This window comes from Gossypium hirsutum, chromosome D12 (genome assembly GCF_007990345.1).
Source record: "Gossypium hirsutum isolate 1008001.06 chromosome D12, Gossypium_hirsutum_v2.1, whole genome shotgun sequence".
NCBI lineage: Eukaryota > Viridiplantae > Streptophyta > Magnoliopsida > Malvales > Malvaceae > Gossypium > Gossypium hirsutum.
The window spans coordinates 38,525,132-38,549,599 of NC_053448.1; the positions used below are offsets into that span (position 1 = coordinate 38,525,132).

The window sequence follows — 24,468 nt, forward strand, 5'->3', positions numbered from 1 at the left end:
CAGAAATGATGTCTGTCAAATTTTGGGTGTTATCTCCTCTCTTGATCATGGAAGATATCTTGGGTTACCTCCTCTTATTGGTTGTAATAAGAGCCAAGTCTTCTCTTTTCTTAGAGAAAAATTGAGTAAACGGTTTGGTAGGTGGAAAATAAGTTGTTAATTATCTAAAGCGAGTAAAGAAATTGTTCTAAAACTATGGCTCAAGCCCTCCAAATTTCTTGCTACGACACTTTTTTCGGTTTGGTATTTATGCTATGAGGTTTGCACAACTCTTGGGTGAATTGTTTTGGAAGCTGGTGTTACCTCTAAAGATTAAAGACTTCATTTGGAGGTGTGGGAGTAATTTTATTCCGTGTAAGACTCGAGTGTGTTGGAGAAGGGCTTAAATGTGCTACCAGCATGTGGGGGGCACCTGAAGATCTGGATCATGTGCTTTTGTGGTGTAATAAAGCTAAAGAATCCTGGAACCTTGATTGTTAGATACTATGCAAAAAATGTATGAACAGAAAGATAAACTACAGAGTAATTCTTTAATCAATATTCCTTATTTGTTGAATGAACACATTGATGAAGTTTATATACTCATATGAGAATAACTGCTCCTAACCAACTAATTAACAGATTTGATAACAGACTAACAATCTTAACAATATTTATACTATTGTTTAACATTCACTCAGCTTCTCAATGGGTAAGACCCGAAGTAAACTTCGAAATCGAACAAACAAAGAGACAGTCAATGGTTTAGTGAGAATTTGATCACAAGCTGGCACTTCATCGACAACGAGTGACCCATTAGCCACCTTTTCGCGGACAAAAAATAAGTCAAGTTCAACATGTTTGAATTTGGAGTGTAAGACTGGATTAGCTGTAACAGCTATCGCACTTGAATTATCACACCAAACTGTAGGAGGATCAGTAGAACTGATTTGTAACTCTGTTAACAGAGACACTAACCACACAATATCACTAGAAGCTGCAGCTAGACTTCGATATTCAGCCTCTGCCGTAGACTGAGACACAACTTGTTGTTTCTTAGAACACCACGAAACAGGTGTATGACCGAAGTAGACACAAAACCCCGTAGTAGAGCGGCGATCATCAAAATCAAGACCCCAGTTGGCATCAACATATCCAACCAAAGATAGTCTGTTGGATCATCGAAAAACCAGCTAATGAGTGATACTACCATGTAAATATCTCAGGATATGTTTTAAGGCTATCAAATGAACCATAGTAGGTGCATGCATGAATTGACAGACACGATTTACAGCATAGGCAATATCCGATCGAGTTAGAACCACATACTAAAGAGCATCAGCTAGACTTCTGTATTCAGTAGGATCAGCAAGCTGATCACATTCATCTTTAAACAAAGTCGATGAATTAACCATTGGCGTATGAACACTCTTTGCATTAGCCAAAGAAGTCCTGTCAAGAAGGTCTCGAATGTATATGCGTTGGCATAAGTGAAGACTACCAGTGGAGGACCTACTGACCTCAATCCCTAAAAAATAATGAAGCTCACCTATATCCTTTAGAGAGAATTTGTTATGTAGTTGCTGAACAAAACAATTTATTTCATCAGTCGAACTGCCAGTAATAATAATATCATCCACATAGATTAAGATAAAAACAGTGGACGTGGTTGAAACTTTAACAAATAAGGAAACATCAGCTTTAGATAAGACAAAACCAGTACAGATAAAAAACTGTTTTAACTTTTCAAACTAGGCACGGAGAGCTTGCCATAATCTTTACAAAGCCTTCGTCAGACGACAAACCAATGGCTCACCATTTGGTTCACATTGAACATATCTTGGAGGCAGTTGCATGAACACTTCATCAATCAAGTCTCCATTTAGAAAAACATTGTTTACATTGACTTGACGAAGTTTCCAATCATTAGATACAACAACAGATAAAATGGTTCGAATAGTAGTAGGTTTGACCACTGAGCTAAATGTTTCTTTGAAGTCACACCCAGGAACCTGAGAACATCCCTTTGCTACCAATTGTGCTTTTCGACGACTAACCGACCCATCAGGATTCTTCTTGATTTTGAAAAGCCATTTACAGCCAATTACTTTCTGACCAGGGGGTATAGAAACCAGTTCCCAAGTAGAGTTGGCCATTAAAGCATCAAATTCAGCTTGAACTGCGAATTTCCACTCCGTATGAACAAGAGCTTCCTCAACAGATTGAGGCTCAAAATCTACTATGTCGACTAACAAAGCTTTAGACTTAAAAATTTATGTATTAGACCGAGTAACCATAGCATGAGTATTTCCTACAAGAAGAGAATGAATAATTGGAGAACACTGATTTGACCGACCGGACTAGCTTCTATGGGCGAACTTGAAAGATAATGCTCTCTTATATTTTCTCAAATTCAGCCAGTGAATCAACTGAGACGGGCTCATTGGGATGACATGTATCTGGTAACTCAACTGAAACAGATCAGTCAAAATTACAACTTGGATCAGGAGGCAGAGGTACAGCTGGTGACGGCACAGTAGTACTGCTCGGTTCTGCAGTAGACCGAACAGAAGAGGTTCAAACAACAGGAACATATGTGAGAGAACTAGAAGATGATTGAACAGTGGCCAGAGCAGGCGAATGAAACAGAAATCAACGTTCATCAAACACAACATGACAAGAGATAACAACCTTACCTTCTGGTGTGAGACAATGATAACCCTTATACTGCGAGCTATACCCCAGAAATTGTACATGGCTGTTAGCGAAAATCCAGTTTGTGTGACACAAAAGGACGTAAATACGGAAAGCAACAACAACAAAACACCCTTAAGCAATCATACGTAGGCTCATGACCATAAAGATTCTGATACAGAGACTGACCTTTCAAGACCAAAGTGGGCGGTCGATTAATAAGATGCACAGCACTGCAGAATACATAACCCTAATAATTCATAGGCAGATTAGCTTGGGCCAAAAGTGTAAGAACGGTTTCTACAATGTGTCTGTGTTTGCGCTCAGCAACACCATTTTGTTCTGAAGTATGGGTGCAGGAAAGACGATGAAGAATCCCATGGCTAGCTAAGGCAAAAACACGAAACTCACTGCCCCAATCACTTTGAAATTTCTTAATAGTCTTTCCAAACTGAGTGCTGACCATATTTTGAAACTGAAGAAAACATTCAACTACTTGAGATTTACGTTTAATCAGATAAACCCAGGTAAACAAATTACACATGTCAATAAACGAAACATAATACAGATTACCCCCACAGTCAATAGAAGCTGATCCCTATAAATTAGAGACAACCAATTCAAACAATTCCATATATACAGTAGTAGAGTGTGAAAAGGGCAATTTATGTGATTTCCCTTTTTGACAGACAATACAAACATTATCAAGACATTTTTTATTGGAAACAATTTGACACATGTCAAGCACAAGTTTAACAATCGCAGGAGAAGAGTGACCAAGTCTTTTATGCCACAGTGTAAAGACATCATCATCCAAATGACAATCTTGGATCCCGGTGTTGTTAATAGAGGGAATTGTATTAGAAAAGATAGACGAATCGGCCAAAAATTGATAGAGACCATCACAAACTTGGCCCTGCAGTAAAATTTCTTGTGTCTGGATGTCCTTAATAACACAATAAAAAGGGTGAAATGCAAAAACTACATTGTTGTCAAAAGCAAATTGAGAGATAGACATAAGATTTTTTCGAATTCTTGGCACGCACAAAACATTAGAAAGATGTAATAACTTCTTCTTTTGTTGGTAGAACAGTATTCCCAATAGATGAAATTTTAGTGGGAGCCTCATTTCCCATTAAAAGGGAAGAAGTACCTATATATGAAGTGGAGGCATTTAAGCCAGACGCATTCTAACAGACATGATGAGTGTCCCTTGAATTTGGATACCATGATGAGGTTCCTATCGGCACAGGAACATATGAGTTAGTATTATCAAAGTTGGAATCATACTACGTGGCATTCAAAAAATCAGACGCATGAAAATTAGGGATGCGGGGTAGCCCAACACACTGTGAGGAGTCAAAATCAAATATACGTGCTCGTGGTTAATTCCGCCACGGAACTTCAGGAGCATTATTTTGTATAGAGCCTTCAAGATCCACATAAGTAGCATTAGGCCCAAGTAAACTGGGTCTAAAATTTTGGCTAGCATTGGCCTACCTACTATTCGGCCTATTATTCTGTCCACTAACAGGCCCAAGAGACTGGCCTGCATTCAGCCCACTATTCTATCCACTAGTAGGCCCAAGAAACTAACCTGCATTCTGTCTAAGGTATTGCCCACTATTATGCCCAAGAGTCTGGCTTGCATGACTCGGCCTATGCACCACAGTAGATGACCCAACACGGTGCTAGCCCAAATTACGCCTCAACTCACGCCCCACATCACACTGCATGTCACATCCTATGGATGGTCTAGCATATGAACCATAAACATCAATTGGGCCACCAGCAGACCTAAACTAAGCATTATTCGATCCACCAGTAAGCTCAATTCCATGACCAGTTTCCTTAGGGTAAGAATAGTAAAAAGGAGTAGCCCTAGCTTGCGGCAGATAATTACCACCAGATCCAGAACCACCAAAAAAACCAGAACGGCCAGAGAAGTCATCACCTTGTAGCCCTTATTCATCATGCGCAGAAGAAAATCGCACCGTGGTGGAAGCGTTTGGGCCGCCGTAGTTGCGATTGAAATGATAAAAGCAGTGCTGCGCCAAATGACCGAATTAGTTGCATATTTAACATTGCATTCATGGTCAAAATCCACGCCCATGCGAACCTACCGTAGAACGCCCACCACGCACATCGCGCGAAACTGAGTTGACCACCGTAGCAACTAAAGGTGTTTCAAATAGATGGGCATGCATTGGAACCTCACGCACCGCTCGCATCTGTTGACTTTCAAACTCCATGAGGACGTCGACTGATTGTTGGAAGAGAAGAGGCTCCATCGAAAACGAGGCCAATGTCAACATGCGTCAAAATTCGACGAGAGGCCAGCAAAAACAACTTCTACCTTTTCAACTTCTGAAACCACCGATCCAGAAGCTGCAAGTAACACACAAATATTTTTTATTTTTCCGATATATTCTTTTACAGTTAAATCACCTTTCTTTGTAGAGTGCAGGTCATGTTTAATATGGAAGATATTCGTACCAGTTGAAGTAGCAAAAAGACGATTCGTTGTGCTCCATATTTCGTATACAGATTTAGCAGATGTAAACCATGATAAAATATATGAACTAATTGTAGAGAGGAGCCAAGAGGCTAACAACTTATCTTGTTGATTAAACACTGACGCATCTGGATTTGGAGCGAGAGCACCTTCTAGAGACGCGACGAACCTAGACGGAGCAAACAACGTGTCCTCCAAGAATCCTTTTAGCTCATATCCCTCTATTATCAACCGGATATGTTACTGCCATTGGATAAAATTTCCTTTTTCTAGTTTCATCGTGTCATGGCGAGGAAATGATTAAATCAGACGTGCGCTAGAAAATGATGGACTCATATGATCAGTAGAGGTAGAATCAGCTGATGGTGCCATAATGCGGAAGCACGTACCAGGATTAGGTGACTGATACCATGTTAGATACTATGCAAAAAATGTAACACCCCTTACCCGAGACCGTTTCCAGAGTCGAGCACGAGGCATTACTTAGCTTATCTTACCAATTCGGAGCATAAAAACTAGGTTTGAAAATTTATTTCATTATTCGCAGTAAATCTGTCCAACCGCGCAGCAGTTACTAAATTAATTATAACTTGAGCTACAGAACCCAAAATTTAATTCCGTAAATTTTCCCTAAAACTAGACTCATATATATACTCACCATAAAATTTTTAGAATTTTTGGTTTAGCAAATTAGTACAGTTTATTAGTTAAAGTTTCCCCTGTTTCATCACCTGACTGCCCTGACCTCTAGTCACTAAAAATAAGTTTTCTCACTGTAGGATTTTCATATGAAGTTCTTACTTGTTTCTACAGAAAATAGACTCAATGAGAAATCTATACATATAAACTATAACTCATAAACATTTTTGTACAATTTTTAATTATTTTCTAAACTCAAAACAGGGGACACCAAAAACTGTTCTGACCCTGTCTCATGAAAATTCACATATCTTAAAATATAAAATTCCTTTCGCTACACCGTTATTTTTCCATGAAGATAGACTCAACAAGCTTTAATTCCATATATTATTCACCCTCTAATTCATTTTATAATATCTTGGGTGATTTTTCAAAGTCACGTCACTGTTGCTGCCTGAATTCTGTTTCTTTGCAAAATTTCATCCTTTCATGATTTCCATACATAATTTATCACCTAGACTCTTATAACAACAAATACCTTCATACTTAACCATTTTAATAACCATACATCATCAAATACTTACACACCATTCTTTAGCAAAATCATAATCACAAACATTCAAAATAACTAAATCCCTATACATGCCATAACTCAAACGTGTTTCGATATAAAATACCGAGCAGTTGTGGTTGATAGTGTGGACGATCTCCGACTTCTTTAGGATCCTTGAAGTAGCTTTGCAATACTATAAGAGAAAGAGAAATAAAAGAAGTAAGCATAAAGCTTAGTAAGTTTACTAGCAAATAAATAACAATATTTAACTTAAATAATTAAACTCAAATGTCTATATCTCTAGTTTACTATTTAGTTAATCTCATACTAGTTCTCTTGCTTGTTTACTTAGAATACTTGTATACATAACTTACTCAACTCTTGCTGCATCGTTGAACATCAATTGATAGTATAATAAGTTCTTAACTCTTATAACTTACCTGAGCTTGCCATTTATGCTTTAAACTGAACTTTCATGAACATAATTCGTTTACAAGCCCGTTGAGCTACATTGGAATAATAAGGATACTCGGGTCTCTTCTGATAATAACATGCCAAAGCCATGTCCCAGACATGGTCTTACATGGGATGTTCTCATATCGGTGCCCATGCCATGTCCCAGACATGGTCTTACGGGGGACCTCTCATCTCGGTGCCAACGCCATGTCCCAGACATGGTCTTACATGGGACCTCTCATCTCGGTGCCAATGCCATGTCCCAGACATGGTCTTACATGGGACCTCTCATCTCGGTGCCAATGCCATGTCCCAGACATGGTCTTACATGGGACCTCTTTACCCAAATGTCATGACATTCGTATCCAGTACCATCCTTATGTATCAACGGGACTTTTTAATTTTAATTCTCTATCATTTCATGCTTAGATCATCATCAAATAAATTCATAAAATAAATTCATAGTTGCTGGAAAATAACAGCATTGATAATAAATATTGAAATATTGCATTTATTTACCGTAAACTTACCTCGGTACCAATTATAGCCAAATTCACCAACTTAGTCTTCAACTTTATTCTTCCCTTTGTCTAACCTCGAGTTTCGTACTTCTTGATCTAAAATAGTAAATTTAACTTATTTAATAATCACATTCATCAAAACAGCCCTCGACTCTAACTTTTTCAAAATTACAATTTTGCCCCTAAACTTTTACATAATTACATTTTTGCCCCAAGGCTCGGAAATTAAACTTCATCTCTTATTCTTATGTTTTATAACATTCTGAACATTTTTCCCTTCTATGGCAACATCAAATTCCCACTCTAACATGTACTTATGAACATTAGGTATTTTTACCGATTATATCGTTTTACTCGTTTTCACTTAAAATCGCATAGCAAAAGTTGTTTAACATAATTTCTAGCTTCATATTCTATCATAAAACATCAAAATAAACACTTTTCACCTGTGGGTATTTTTCCAAATATAAACCCTAGGTTAAATTATTGCTAAAATAAGCTAAATTAAGCTACCGGGATCTCAAAAACGTAAAGAACATTAAAAACGGGGCATGGGATCACTTACTATGGAGCTTGGAAGCTTGAAAACCCTAACTATGGCTTCCCCCCTTGCTGATTTCGTTCATATGAAGAAGATGATGATTTTTTCCATCTTTTTCCCTTTTAATTCATTTTAATTACTAGATTACCAAATTGCCCCCAACTTAAAAATTTTCTATTTCACTTATCTCATGTCCATTTTTTGTCTACCAAGTTACCAATGGTATAATTACCATATAAGGACCTCCAATTTAAAGTTTCATAACAATTGGACACCTCTAACATGTAGAACTCAACTTTTGCACTTTTTACAATTTAGTCCTTTTGACTAAATTGAGTGTCCAAACGTCGAAATTTTCGAACGAAATTTTCAAAAAATAATTTTGTGAAATTGTAGACCATAAAAATATAAGAAAAATAAAATTTTTCTCATCGGATTTGTGGTCCCGAAACCACTGTTCCGATAACCTCAAATTTGGGCCATTACAAAAAATGTATGAACAGAAAGATAAACTACAGAGGAATTCTTTAAGCAATACTCTTTATCTGTTGAATGAACACATTGATAAAGTTTATATACTAATATAAGAATAACTACTTATAACCAACTAATTAACAGACTTGATAAAAGACTAACAATCTTAACAATCTTTATACTACTGTTTAACATTGATGGTTTTAGAATGCCTCAATGGTCGTTTCATGAGCTTTTTGACAGTTATCTTCAGTTGAAAAATGCGAAGGTCTTATGTTGATGGTTGAGTATAGCTGGAGCATTTGGTTTTAACAGAATCAAGATGCTACTATACAGATTATCCAGTTTACTGATTTGTTTATGGAGGCTTGGCAGGGTGCTCGTAGAGGGTCGAAATGCATCCACCTCAACAGGGACTGCTGCTATAGCTTGTGCAGGCCACCTGCAAATTGGTTGAAGTGTAACACTGATGTGGCATTGTTTGATGACAATTCTGCTATAGATTGGTCGGCCATTAAAACTTATATTTCATACAATAAAATATTTATTATATATTTTTATTTTTTTAATATAATAAAAAATCAACCGTATAAAATTTTCGTTATCCTTCATATGGATTCCCATACATGTACGAAAAATTTTAAAATTTGATATCTTTTTTCTATGATTAAATATTTTTTATGTTCATTTTATAATGTTTTTAATTGTTTTTTTAATAATACTGTCTTTAATATTTAAATTTAAATTATTTTCCTGTCTTTTCACTATTTGTTAGTATATTTCATTTTTTTATTAAACATCATCTTTGATCAATAAATGATGGTGAAATGTTTTAAAACATTGTGATTATAGATGAGATTTTTTAAAATTGTTAATGAAAATAAAGTAAAAATAATAAAAGAGGATAATTTATTAGGGGTGTTCAAACTGTTAACTGATCGGTTAATGGAATTGAATTAGTATTAATCGAATTTTTTAGTCCTTTAATAGTTAACTAAATCAAAATTTTTTCAAAAAAAAACTTAATCGAACCGAAATTTATATGTTTTTTTTGGTTAAAACAAGTATAAGACAATAAAAAATAATTTGATAATGTTCATTTGACCAAATTAACCAAATTAGTAGTAGTCTAATACATATAATATATAATATTATTTATTAAGTTCAGTTAATTCAATTAATTACTCGATTTCGAACCGAATTAACCGTTGAAATTCCAAAAAACCTTTAATCGGCCTCTGACCGAACTAGATTGGTTAATTGATCGATTAACTAAATTAGACCAGTTTAGTCGGTTAATTCGATTTTAACTGAAGTTTAAACACCCTTATACCCTATAAATTATAAGTGAATTTTACTTTTTATCAATAAAAAAAGCCACTCACCTTATGACAAAGGAATGCTTTCACTAGCAACGTGATTCTTGGTGGGTCAAGGATGGTTCTGTCACCATCTACGGTGTAGTGTATACGTAGTCGTTACATGTTGGACGGGTGATTTCTCCACGATCGTGATGGTGGAGGGGACTAATACTTTAGATCTAGGTGATTGGCAATGGTGTGATCAGGAGCCGAGATTTGTGTTTCAGTGGATGCGTTGCTCGGTCCGAACGGGCCGTCGCTAGAGATGTGATCTCTATCTAGTCTACTACCAGGAGGGGTGACAAGATTTTTCTTCTTTTGAAGTTGGGCATTTCAACGGATTCTTTGATTTTCGAGGTTCAGACTTCACAAAAGTGGTTAAGCTTTTCTTTCGTTTTTACTTTGGTTGTAAGTAAGAGGTAGAAGCTGTTATCTTTTTCTTGTTTAGAACTTTCTTTAATTTTTAAATTACAATCTATATGATACATTGTGGTTTTCAATAATATATAGACACAATGTAACACCCCAAACTTGGCCTAGACGTTATGGCCGAATCTGACTATGTCACAAGGTAGTGCTTTTTGAAAAATATGTCGTCGCTAAATCCCCTTTTCTATTTAACCATTTTTTCATTATCTTATGTTAATTTCAAATAGTGTCATTCATTTCCAAAACATTATTCATTTACAAATCGTTATTCAATTTCAAAACGTTTTCTTATTGCGGAAGCTTTTAAACAGTTTGCGTATTCGTGGTATTTTTAATAAAACATTAATTTCATTTGAAAACCTGAGTTTTACCTAACACTAGCAAATTTAAATCATAAAACCGTATAAAAACCAAATTTAAATCAAAATCCGTAAAGGCCATAATTACAGCAAAATACTCTCAAATAAAAGTAAAATCATAAATAGGTAATAAACAGTGTAAAAGAAGTCGTGTGGCCACCACTGAGTCCTCCGTTGCACCGATCCGCCTAAATCTGGGGATTTCTTGTATAGATTAAATAGAAGGGGTGAGTTTACGTAAACTCAGTGTGTAATCCCCATACAAATGAACAGACAATAAACAGATAATCACAATTTGGGCTTAAGCCCTTTTCAGTATCAGTATCAGTCCAGTTTGGGCCTTAGCCCATCTCAGTACAAAAACAGTCATGCAATAGGGCTTTAGCCTATCACAGTATTAGTAGCAATAATAGATATGCAATCACAAAAATCCTACCCATCCAGCCTCTACACACCATCTCCGTCCAACCCTACACTCCATGTGGGGATATAATCAACCCACCCATCCCTACACTCCAAGTAGCACCGAATACGACACTAGACAGTAGCTTGCAGTTGAGCTGCCAATAAATTAGGCTCGAGGCCTTTCAGTACACTTTCTTCGAACATTATAATCCCCCAACCCAATGCAATGCAACATACAGATATGACATGCTATAACATAATATCATGCATGTAAACAGGGCATACAGTATCAAATCAGTGGGACATCATCATGCTTAATCATATCAGTCATACAGTCATTTTAGTCAATTAGGGGTCTAAGTAAACTTACCGACCCTACAGTAGGTTCACAGTTGACTTGGACGACCCGTGCAACCTTATCAGTCAAACAATGAAAATGGGCCTACAAGTCCATGTTGTTAGCCTGTGTGGGCCCACATGCTCGTGTGGCCCAAATGACCCAAATTGGCCTTGGCCTCGTGATCCATTTTAATGTAACACGTGCTAGTTAATTATTCATATGTGTTTCCACTATTTACTTATATGATCCTTCAAAGCTATCTACTTGAGTCACTGTTACTAAATTATTTGTATCTTAAGCTAAAGAATTTCGAATTAAGATCCGCAACTTTTCCCTGAAACCAGACTCACATATCTTCTTACCATAAAATTTTCAAAATTATTGGTTTAGCCAATAAGTATAGTTTATTCTTTAAAGTTTCCTCTATTCTGCTATTTGACAGTTTCGACCTTTCTGCACTAAAAATTAATTATCTTCTCGTAAAGATTCAGATGATGTTCTTGTTTATTTCTATTGAAAGTAGGCTCATTCAATATTTTAAACATATAAATTCTAACCCATAATTATTTTTATACAATTTTTAATAATTTTACAAAGTTAGTACAGGGGATTCTGAAATCATTTTGACCCTGTCTCACTAAAATACAAATATTTCATAATATGAAATTCTTTTGCTTACTTCGTTTCTTCTATGAGAAACTAGACTTAAATATCTTTAATCCCATATTTTTTTCATCCTCTAATTCAATTTCCACAATTTATGGTGATTTTTCAAAGTTAGCCTACTGTTGTTGTCCAAACAGCAAGCCATTTCGGCTTTTCACCGAATCCCTTATTTTTGTGTTTCGGGTACACACTTGGTTTTGTTTGATGCTAAAACAGTCACCGGGCACTCCAAAGCCTATAATTGAACAAATAACACCATAATCAGTCTTACGTCGCGATTAATCAAAATCCCGAAACCAAAATACTTACTCATAAAACAATGAACACTTACCCCAAAAACTTCAAATCGGTACGTTTACGAAAATCACGAGGAGAGCCTTAATCCTCTCGAAATGCTACTACCAACACCCAAAAATTAGACTATTGAACACAAAATAATCTCTTAAAATGATACCCAACAACTTACTGAATTTGCACAAGTGCTGCTTAACACTACGAAATCAAGAGGAAAGAATGGTTTATGGGGAACAAAGGAATTTCGGCAGTAGAAGAAAGAAAAGAAAAGATAATCAAGTAAGAAGCAAAGAAGAAAAAAAAATTCGGTAGAGATGGGGGAGAGAAAACATCAGAAAGATGGAGAGAAAAACGACTCTTTTTTTTAAAAAAAAGGAAAAAGTGATCAGAAATGGATTAGCAACAAAAGAATCCAATTATTATTTTTATTTATTTCTAGTTGCATCCGATATAAAATAATGAAACTTATTTATAGAATTACTATAAGAAAGATCCATTCTGTGGCAATTTTTTCTGTTCCTAGAAATCCTATGCTAACAAGTGTAAGCAAAGATTCAAACCCATGACCTCCCTCACACCAACACTCCACTTATCCACCAGATCAGCAAGTCCATTCTGTTAATTATTTTCCAACTTTTACTTATACAAGATAGAGGCTTATTCATAAAAAGCCTAAAATTTGCCCAAATCCAAGCTTAAACTTGGGACCTCCCAAACACTCCCAAAACACATAACCACTAAAGCTGACAAATATTTATGTCATACATTCATAATACCCAAAATTAAAATTTTGGGGCGTTACACACAACTTTTATTTTAAAAAAATTATATGCAATTAAGGAATCAAGCCATGCTAGTAAGAGAAGAGGGAAAAAGCGTATGCTATGCTGAATATAAATGGATACATTTATGGTTGATTTAATGATTTTCTCTTTATAAAATACATTTAGAAGGTATTCTTTTTTTTAATTAAAGTCGACAGATGAATAGGGTAACATTAATTAAATAATGCATCAAACAATTTCCATTAACATATTATAAAATTAATTAGAAAGGCTTGGTGAGTTGCAGTTATGGTCAACCATGACTTCATTGCCAAGAATTCAAGCATTCAGTGTGTGCTGTCCATTTAAAATCCAAACCAATCCTGTCAATAATCTCAGGATATTGAAAGACGGCGGCTTTAAACTGTTTCCAATCACGTAGCGCCGTCGTTAAATCTCTGAACTTTGCCTTTGAATTACGACAACAGTTGGCATGCATGGTGGTTACGGCCGTGATGTCTTTACTGTCTTGACAGAAGCCACTAAAATACCTAGTTTCCAAGAACTTTACTTTGAGATCCAGTTTCTGCAACAGCCCACCACGGATTAGGCCTTGCAATACATCCTGTTCTTTCTTTCCTGTCGAGTTATTCTTCTGAGAATACCATGTATGGAACAACGAGATGGTTTTGCTGTTGGATCTTATGTAATAGAAACCTGTGTTGATATATTTGTTTTCCGGTCGGGGGTCGTCGTTGAATGTATCGACGCTGATTTCTAGATCAGCCTCTTTGAGAGGACTCAGTCGTAGAAATGGATTCCTAAACCACATTACGTCTATGTCCTGATAAAATTATTAAACGCTTTCGTAAATAAATAAAGTGTTCAATGAATCGTTTATGAATAAGCTTATTTTTGTTTGTTTCTTAATCTTTTAGATGAATCAATATGAACAAGAAATATTAATTTTTTTATTTTCAAAACCAAACATATGACATTTATTTATTTATTATTATCAAATCAATGTGTAAATTAAGAGAAATGATTGACAAATCAAATTTTTTCAGATATTAAATCACAATTTCATACAATTTCTTCTTGTAAATTAAACGATGTTAAATATATAATTAGGGTTTGACTGATAAAAACAATTTCATACAATTTCTTCTCGTAAATTAAACGATGTTAAATATATAATTAGGGTTTGGCTGATAAAAACAACCGTACCGTAAATATGAAGTTATAGCCACGCTTGAGGATCTCCAAAAGAAAAAGAGTTCGTCTCCACATCATATTAATAAAGTCCTGTGACATGTAAACCTTTTCTCCCGCAAAATCCACACCTTCCGTCACCAATCTGTAACAGTGCAACCGCCGAAACTGACATCGTTCGTAAGCTGTTTGATCGACGGCGACGAGCAGCAAATGTTCGAGTAATGACCTAGTATTTTCTCCTACCCAAAAGCTTTCCAAGAAAAGATCGAGCATCGTCGCCTCTTCATTAACACTTCTTTCAACATAAGCTTTGTTGATCACCGCAATGATGACCGTCCGGTTCGGCATTGAAGCTTCCCTTAACGCTAACTCAAGCTCATCTTTTACTCCAATACCAGGCTACAACATAACAAAATAAAGAGAATTCAACGTCAAATTATTACATGCATGCATGCTGTAATTAAAGATTATAAATTTAAAGATGCTTACGAAATTAGAGGGTGAAGAGTTGGTTTCATTATAATTCCCGAAAAAGGGGCTTGAGAACCATACGAAAACGTACACAGCTATAGCTACGAGGAGATAAATCATTACATGGCTTCCCGGACAAAATTGCTTTGAATTATGATCCATTTCTGAGAAGATGATTGTAATTTCTTGACGGTTGTCCGGGCAGAATTTGAAGTCTCGTCTATGGAAAATTACTAGAAAATTTTCGACGTTAGAGTGGATCAGAGCTAAACATTTTGTTGGAGTTAAAGTCGATAAAGTAAATTGAAACCCAGGAAAAGAACAAACTCAAGATTTTTAATATGAAATCCTAAAATAATTTCGATTTTCATAAAAGTTTCGACGGAAGCTATTGTTTCAATATCCCTTCTGTGTTTTATTTGTAAATAGTGAAAGTTAGATGATTGGTGGTGGCGGCGGAGGCGATCGGAAGTGGAGGTTTTGGATTGGGTTGATATTTATGATTGGGAGTAGGGTGGCGTTGGATCTCTCTTTATTTTTACTGATTATGCGTATTGTTAGGATTAGAAAAGTTGTAAACATAGATAGAAATGGAAGGCGGCTTCTTCTCATAAAATAGTTTCTTTTCCATATATTTCAATTATACTATAATAATAATAAGGTTAAACTACCAAAATAGTTAATTTTGTTTGTCTCAACTTACATTTTAGTCACTGAGCCGTTAATGTTGTAACGGTTAACTGACGTGGCACGTTAAATCATCATTTCAAACGGAAATTTTAGGTTGAATTCTACAATTGGTCCCTATATTTTTTTCATTTTGAGTAATTTAATTTTTTTCTTTTATGTTCTTTTAATTTTTATTTTATTTTCCATTCTTTTCTGTTTCTCCCTTCTTCATGAATGGGGAGTCTGCTTTGAAATCGTTCACCTTGCACCCATCCCTGAGTATATGCTTCAACAGGAATCATGCACACAAGAGTAGATTGATACAATATAAACAACTAGTAAAATGCCCTCCATAATCTAGCGGATAAAGTACATTACACAGTCCGTTTTAGGGATTGGCGACTTATCCATTCCGTGACTTTGGCACTGGACGTTCCAAAAAATAGGCACTATCGGATCGAGTGAATTCAATAATAGATGTCTAGTGATATTTCAGCTTTCTTTTTCCTTTCAGGACCTATTTGAAAGAGAATAACGAATTTTTTTTATGTTTTGAATTTGTTAAAACTAATCCACAAACTTATCTTAGTCGATAAAATTAAATTGTTCAAAAAAACAAAAGTACAGATATAGATATTAGTTTTAATACCTATATTATTATTATGAATTTTTTACAGGAGAGTTTTTCCAATTAGTTATTGTCTTTGTTGGCCCAAAAATGTTGTAAGAAATGGGAAAATGTTCCGGCCCATTAGCCCAAGAATTGCTTTCTTACCTCATACGATGGCTCCAACTTGTTTGTTTCCCTGGAAAATACAGAATCAATGGCATCGAGAGCTGCAACACCGCCTTACCCCAGTGCTGCCAGGATCGCCGATTCACCATGCTTCCCACAGTACACCGCTTCTCTCAAATGTAAGCTATCCCTCTTAATTCTTTAATCTCTATTTTTGAAACAATTTTGTTATCGATCAAATTGAATCATTAAAGCCCGAAACTTTACTTTGCTTGAATCATAATATTGTCCTGGTCTTACTTCAATATAGTTGTATTATAAATTTTTTTGAAAGGAAAGTTAATCAAATTTGTCTTTTGAATTAAAAATAATAGTTCTTGAAATTTTCCCTCTATGCTACCTTGTGGCAGGTTAATTGAGTGAAAGTGGGATTAATTAATTTGTGTAACAGACTAAAATCAAGAGAAAAGAATTTTATGGGAAAAGAGTAGTGTAGAAAAAATTGATGTTAAACAAATATAAGGAAGAGATAGTAGAGAAAATTGCTTTTGAATATTTTCTGTTAATTTTAATTCAGCACCTGTTTTACATATATAAAGGATGTCGTACTTGACATACCTTGAAAATCAGAAATTGATAAAAACTAACAGTAACAAAAATCAGCAATTGGAAACAGCCAAGAAAAATAATAACTGTAATGAAATGACATTGCTAATGGATGTTTTGGAGTATTTTAAATTTGTCCTGCAACAGTACTTCCTCCATCGAAGCAAATCCTTGTTCTCAATGATTGAAGTGTGGATATTTCTGTTGAAGGTCTTGTAATATCTCCCAAGAAGCATCCTTTGGAAATGAATTAGTCCATTCAACAAGAACTTCTGTCATGGCCCAATTCCCTCTTTTTATCATCCTCGATCCAGTACTCGAGTAGGTTCCTTAACAATAGTACCATCGTCAGCTGTGAGAGGTAATTGTGGTTGTGCAATCTTGCTGCCAATATGTTTTTTAAGCTGTGAAAGATGAAGTACAGGGTGAATTTTAGAGCCTGGTGGTAATTCCAATCAATACACCACTTGGCCAACCTTGCTAACAACCTGAAATGACCCATAATACTTGGGAGCCAATTTCATATTCCTTCGATTATGAACAATATGCTGCCTATAAGACTGGTGTTTAAGATAAAGCCAATCACCTTGCAAAAAATTTCTCTCACTACGTTTCTTGTCAGCTAGATAAAACTACGATCCACCGAAGCAACTAAGGATTCACTTACAAGGTATGGTAAATGGATAGGAGGGGGTTGCCCATGAACAACTTTGTAGGGAGTTGCTTGCTTAGAAGAGTGGTATGATGAGTTATACCACCATTCAGCAAGGACCAGACAATGCAACCATTCTTTAGGCATCTTGCTGGTCATGCACCTCAAGTATCCCTCTAAACGTTTATTGACAATTTCTGATTGATCATCGTATAGAGGATGGAAGTGCCTTCCACCCAGGTATTCACCCCATTTCTTGATTGGCAACAACACTGCCATCATCTCTTTTTCATATATAGATAGTGCGTGATGTTGTAGACCCAAAGCTTTGCTAAAGTAGGTCATCAGTCTCCCTTTTTGGGTAAGCACAGCCCCCTCCCTCAAGCTGGAAGCATCAGTCTCTACAATAAATTCCACATTGAAGTCAGGCATAGTTAGTACAGGAGCTGTAAACATAACTCGTTTGAGCTCTTGAAAAGCTTGTGTGGCTTTTTCCGTCCAATTCCATCCATCTTTTTTTAACAAAGCTGTTGAAGGTTGTGCAATTTCGCCATACCTCCTAATGAAACATCTATAATATCCCGTTAGCCCCTAGAAACCTTGTACATCTTTCAAACTCTTAGGAATTGGCCAATCCTTAATACAGTTAACCTTCCTCTCACCCATAGTAATTCCCCCTCTGCTGATAACATGGCCTAAGTAGTTCACTTCCGTAGCCCCAAAGCTGCACTTACTGGGTTTTACATAGAGCTGGTTGGATTGAACAACATCCAACACCTATCGAAGATGCTGTAAATGAGTATCCCTATCAGGTGAGTACACCAGTATATCATCAAAAAACACCAGTACAAATTTTATAAGGAATGATTGAAAATTTTGATTCATTAAACTCTGAAATGTGGCAGGAGCGTTGGTTAGACCAAACGGCATAACCAAAAATTCGTAATGCCCTTCCTGCATTTTAAAAGCTGTTTTGTAGATATTGTCCTCAAACATTCGGATTTGATGATATCCCAAATGAAGATCCAAATTTGAGAAGTATGTTGCATGTACTAATTCATTGAGGAGCTCATCAACGAGAGGTATAGGAAACTTATCCTTGATGGTAAGTTCATTTAGTTCCCTACAATCAACACACAAGTGCCATCTTCCATTTTCTTTCCGTACCATAAGCACGGGTGAAGCAAAGACACTGCTACTATTGCGAATAATACCAGCTTCTAGCATTTGCTCAATCGTTTTCTCCAATTCATATATTTGTATACTAGGGTACCTGTAAGGTCGAAGCCTCACTATTTTTGTTTAATCAATCAAGGGTATACGATGGTCTTGCAATCGAATGGGGGGCAGCTTAGTGGGCCAAAAAAAAAAAAACATCATCATATTCTTGAAGTAATGTTTCCAAAGTGAAGGATTCAGGGGCAGCATTTGACTTCACTTGCAGTTGTGAATCACCAACCAGAAAATAGGCACATGGTTGTGGTCTAGTACTAGTTAACAACATAGAAAGTAACTTAGCCCCGTGTTTCGAATTAAGCATCTCTATCTTGTTCAAATGAGCTCCTTGCAAAGTCACCCATTTCGAACCCATTTGAAATTGCATCGTCAATGCTGAGAAGTCCTATAAGATAGGACCTAGAGTAACTAGCCATTGTACCCCCAATACAATGTCACAACCTGTTACTGGTAAGGCCATGAAATCAGTTGTAAAAGAAATACCCTACACCTCCTAAGCAGCTTTTTTACAAATCCCATTAGTTGTGAGCCTTCTTCCATCAGCAACTGTGACTTGCAACCTCGATTGCTGCCATATGGGAATACCCATAACCTTAGCTACATTGCAATCCAAAAAGTTGTGAGTATTGCCGTTATCGATTAGTACCACTACTTTCTCTTAAACAAAGTAGCAGAAACTCGCTTGGTCTGATACCCAGTAGTACCCTAAATCGCATGCAAAGACAAGTTTGGTTGCTCACTGCCATCCCCTTTGGATCCTAGTAACTTTGGTGAGACTCAACAATCAGCGAACACTTCCTGCTGCCCCTCACCATCAATTCTCTCACCATTGAGTTGATATAACTGTGATTTGAGGCACTTATGGCCTACGGTTTATTTAGTGCCACACCAATAGCAGAGGCCTTTTTTTCTCCTTTCTTCTATTTCAGGAGTTAATGGTGATCGACAGTAGGATGAGGTAAAGTGGTCTTGGGTTTGGTGATATTAGAGGTGCTTGGTTTCGCAATACTAGTTGGTGAGGTAGAGCTAGTTTGTGAATATTTTGGAGTGGGTAGTAATGGAGGTAAAGTGGGTGTAGTTGGCTTTAGCACGGGCTGTGTATAGGTAGTGTGATAGGGATGAGGTGAATTTGGAGGTCTCGAATAGGTAGCAGGGCTACTTTTTTTAATGGAAAGGTGTATTATAGCTTCCACTTGTTTTGCTAGGTGTAAGGCCTCATTTAAGTTTTTTGGTTTAAACAATTTCACAGAAGGTGCAATATCAAACTTCAAGTGTTAATGAAAATACTGAGAGCATAAGGTTTCCAGAGGTCCAAAAAATTCAATAAACTTAAAAATTCATCATGGAAGTGATCAACAGTACATGTCTGTTTCAAAGCAACTAAGTCAGCCATGGGGTCCTCATATTCACTGGGAGCAAAGCGATCATACATTTCAGCCAAATACTTAACCCAACTCAGGTTCTCCATTCCTCCTTGCGATTTGACAAAATAGTGATGCCATTGGAGTGCCTTTCCGTCTAAGCTCAACATCACTGTTCGAACCTTAGATGTTTCAAGTACCTGTTCTGCCTCAAAGAACTGTTCCAATTTTATCACCCAATTTTTGAAATCATCCCCAGAGAAACAAGGGCCCATCGACACAAGACCGACCAATCGTAACTGGCAGTGCATTGGGTTCAATCTAAAATGGTGATTTTGCACTAGCTCCAACTCCCGTCACACTAGATTCTCCTGGGCTTTTACCTTTATCTGAGAAAAGATCCCCTTTTGTCATCAAGTTGAGAAACCCCTTGAGCTCTGACTTAATTTCAACTTTCAGGTCCGCCAACTTTTTGTCAGGTTGTTGAACCTCATGTTTAATATTAGCCACATCTTCTTGTTTTTACCCAAGCTCTTTCTGAAGTCGTGTTTTTTTCATGGCTGCCAGGAATCAAAGGCACTGAATACCACTGTAACAGATTAAAATCAAGAAAAAAGAATTTTATGGGAAAAGAGTAGTGTAGAAAAAAATGAGGTTAAAGAAATATAAGGGAGAGATAGTGGAGAAAATTACTTTTGAATATTTTCTGTTAGTTCTCTTTCACTACCTGTTTTACATATATAAAGGGTGTTGTACCTGACATACCTAGAAAATCAAAAATTGACAAAAACTAACAATAACAAAAATCAGCAATCGAAAACAGCCAAGAAAAATAACAACTGTAATGAAATGACATTGCTAATGGACGTTTTGGAGTATTTTTAATTTGGCCTGTAATAGTTTGTTGCTACTTGATTTATGTAATCTAGAAAGAAAGGAGATAATTTTTTAGATGTAATGTAATGTAACCAGGTTAAATCTAGTCTTTTACATTGTCGTTCATGAATTATGGCAATGTTGGAGCTTTTAGCAACTCTGGGTTTCTTTAGCATGGAGATCTTATTATGGAGTTGAATAACTATATGAAAGAATTAATTGTAAGCAATGCACATATGCTTGAAACATGGATTCTTTTTTGTTATTTGATGCCATTAGGGATTGAACCCTAAGAATCCAAAGCATTTACCAGCGGTAAGACATGGCTTTTGGCTTGAAACATGAATATCCGTGATACCTTTCTAAGATAATGTTTGTAACCTTTTGCGAAGTAGATTGCCATTGGTTGCTCTAATATAGTGTTTACAACTTATTGGATCACTCTTTACACATGAAGTAGGGAAGAAAAAGCATGGAAGCTTCGAAGCAAATATGATTCTTTGTCATCATTAACTAATTCCGGTTGATGTCCTAACCTTTTTCTTTTTAGATGAAGGTCAATTTTTAATGTTGAAGTGTTGGTCTTCAGGTCTGGAAGAATATGGCTCCGACAAGAGTAAATGCCAAGAACATTTTGATGTTTACAAGGAATGCAAGAAAAAGGAGGTATTCCATTTTCTTTTTCCATTTGTTGTGTATATTCCATTTGTTTGTAAATGGCTATAGTGCACTGAGCATTACATATTTTTTACTTTTTCCCCCCTTTTTGCCAGAGGGAGGCTCGTTTGGAACGCAACAAGAATCGGTCCTTGTTCTCATGAAATCCCTCAGGATTTTCTTCACTATTCGTATGAAGCTGAAGTTATGAGTTCGTGGGGGGCTGATAATTTTCTCCTGTTGAGTTGCTATAGAGTTAAACCGATACTCAACATAAACTCTGTATAATTGATGACTATCTTATGGAGTATAGAAATTCAATACCAATGTTCTTTATTGTGTGCAATAATGGCAACTGTGGTTCACTTAGCTATGGCATGTATCTTAGAATTTCTGTTTCAATGTAATGAGAAGTTTTAGACTTTAGTATTAATTACTTATGCAAAATAATCCCAAATCGTTTTATTTTAAGCATTTGGTGCAAGTTTCTTTAGTTTCTTCCCTTATGTGGAGATCATTGTGCAAAAAATAAGTTAAATTCTTGGAATCTGATGTTTCCATGAACTTCTATGTTTGAATCTTGATGATGCCTCATCTTCTACTAATCTGGACCTTTGAATTTGTAAAAGTACAACACATGGATTCTATAAAAGCAATAATACATCAGGTCATGATGTTTGTACTTGGAGACATACTCCATGTTTAGGCTCAAAAACCTTTGAATAATCCCTTAAACCCTTTTTATGAGGAGACGGACTCCGTGTTCTGGCTGTATAACCAGCCTGAATGCAGGGGAGTGAATATATGCCGGTGATAGAGAGAAGCAAAACTTAGATAAAAGCAGAGATAGAGCCACCTTCAGTTCTGCCATTGCGAAGTGTTGTCCGGTGCATATTCTAGCCCCGATACCAAACGGCATGTAAGCCTGTGGAACCTTGCAAGCCTCAACAATCCCATTAGCAAATCTTTCTGGATTGAACCGGTGCGCATCGGGGCCCCATAGCTGAAGAGATTGTTGTAAAGCTGGGATTGGGATTTGGATGTTCATGTCTTTGGGGATCATGATGCCTTTGAAATCAATGTCTTCCAACGCTAGTCTTATCACAAAAGTTGCAGGTGGGTATAGGCGTAATGTCTCTAGAATCACCATTGTGAGCTGCCAATCGGGAAAACAATCATTAAACATACAAACGGATAATCGATGCAAAGCTTGTTGTTACATTGACATACCGTCTTCATGTTTCTAAGTGCATTAGCATCCGGAAGAAATCCATCTTTACAAGTTTCAAGCACCTCAGCACGAACACGAGCTTGCCAATCTGGAGATGCAGCTAATAACATCAACGTCCATGAAAGTGTAGTAGCAGTGGTTTCATAACCAGCAAAATACATGTTTTTGCAATTGTCCACTATGAACCTCTCCTTAGATAGTCCTTTGTAATCATCATAGGTTTCAGCACCGTCGAGTATCATCTGTAAAAGATCCTTCCCGTGTGTAGCCTCCTCGGTGCGATGATTCACTACACTCAATATCAATGAGTCAATTTCTTTCTCTAACTTCCATATCTCTCTGTTGTTTTTACTTGGCAGGTACCTTCAATATTTTGCAACAGCAAGTTCATATATGTATGTATATGTATATGAAGTTGAAGAATGAATGTGGTGAAATTATATACCTCATACCAGGAATCCCAATGTAAGTTTTAGCCATAGCCATTTGCAGTGCTTTTAGCTTTGAGAATATTTCTTCCCCTTTGGAATAATTGCTGCCAAAACAAGCTCTCGAAATTATATCAGCAGATAAGCTTCTCAAATCCTCATCAACTATAATCTCTAAAATGCCTTTCTCCCATTCAACTCTACTCTCCCAAGATTTTAGCATTGAAATCGTAGCATCCACCATTAGGTTCACCATTCCCTTTATAAGCATTGATATTACACGATTGAAATGCTTGTAAAATGAAACAAGAAGAGAACATTGAAAGGGTTGGGGTACCTTACCTTAACCTTGTCAGGAAAGAACTCAGGAGCTATGATTTTTCGTTGGTGTGACCAAATGGGGCCACTGGACGATAAAATGCCTTGTCCTAGCAGAGGTCCTCGGGCCTTAGTTAGGTAGGATGGCTTCCCTAAGCTTAATGACTTGTGTAAGCCAATTTCTTTCACCATTTCCATTTCTGTTGTGCAAAGTAGTTGCAGGTTTCCAGTTGAATACAAGAACATAGACCCTGTCACCACAAAAGTGAAACTTTTACATCTGCAAACTATCAAATACTGCAAAAAGATCCCATTTTTATTGGGAAGAAAAGTGCCTACCATATTCATTTCTCCATTTGTCTAAGTAAGGAAAGAGAGTGGGAAACCAGTGATGAGAAAAATCCGGTTTGAGATCCTTGTGAGCAGATTTTGCAGTAGACTGTGCTTGAAGTTGGATTCTTTTCATTTCATGGATATTCCCATATAAGAAAGAAGGGCACGGTCCTTTGATTCCTTGGTTTTGAAGTTTCAATCTAAGCTTTTTTGGTTTCAACAACACACCACTGTAAAGATGAAAAAGCAACCCCACAAACCCAGTCAACACAACTGATAAAATCAACAAATTTAGCCCTTCTGTTTTTTGCTCCATTTTCCTTTGATACCTGCTTCAATCTAAGCTCCCCCCTCTTTCCTAGTAATCCACCAAACTCAAATTGTTAAAATATACTATACTTGTTAATCAATGACAAAGAAGGCTTGAAAATGACATTTCTTTTTAAACTTATTTTTATTATATTTGCTGATTTTATAATGGCTTGAGTATGGGCTTGGGCATTGTCCAATGGAATCCTAAGGAATTAATTTAATAAAAAGAATCTGCCAAGAAAAGAATTGAAAAATGGAAAAAGGAAATGGAAAAGGAGAGAAAACATTACAAGCACCAAGCTTAAGCCAAGCCACCAACAAGGACAAGAAAGACAAGGGAGACAGAGAGCACCTTGTGGAGCTCGTGTATCCTTCTT

At 36.4% G+C, this 24,468-nt stretch overlaps 3 protein-coding genes across 3 annotated transcripts; 1 reads left to right on the forward strand and 2 right to left on the reverse strand.

The window, feature by feature from the left end:
- Positions 1-13,120: 13,120 nt before the first annotated feature.
- On the reverse strand, positions 13,121-15,195 carry LOC107947485 (uncharacterized protein At1g28695). The gene is made up of 3 exons (XM_016882127.2): positions 14,695-15,195; positions 14,218-14,604; positions 13,121-13,834 (listed from the first exon to the last, which is right to left on the reverse strand). The coding sequence occupies exons 1-3, from the start codon at positions 14,836-14,838 to the stop codon at positions 13,316-13,318; spliced, it is 1,050 nt and encodes a 349-aa protein (XP_016737616.2). The 5' UTR covers positions 14,839-15,195; the 3' UTR covers positions 13,121-13,315.
- An 875-nt stretch (positions 15,196-16,070) lies between these two features.
- LOC107945582 (cytochrome c oxidase-assembly factor COX23, mitochondrial) lies at positions 16,071-21,940 on the forward strand. Its single transcript, XM_016879637.2, has 3 exons — positions 16,071-16,260; positions 21,402-21,478; positions 21,586-21,940. The coding sequence occupies exons 1-3, from the start codon at positions 16,170-16,172 to the stop codon at positions 21,631-21,633; spliced, it is 216 nt and encodes a 71-aa protein (XP_016735126.1). The 5' UTR covers positions 16,071-16,169; the 3' UTR covers positions 21,634-21,940.
- Positions 21,941-22,065: 125 nt separating this feature from the next.
- LOC107945579 (cytochrome P450 714C2) lies at positions 22,066-24,156 on the reverse strand. The gene is made up of 5 exons (XM_016879635.2): positions 23,786-24,156; positions 23,471-23,697; positions 23,146-23,387; positions 22,700-23,063; positions 22,066-22,625 (listed from the first exon to the last, which is right to left on the reverse strand). Exons 1-5 carry the CDS (start codon positions 24,093-24,095, stop codon positions 22,200-22,202), a joined length of 1,569 nt encoding a protein of 522 aa, XP_016735124.2. The 5' UTR covers positions 24,096-24,156; the 3' UTR covers positions 22,066-22,199.
- Positions 24,157-24,468: the final 312 nt, after the last annotated feature.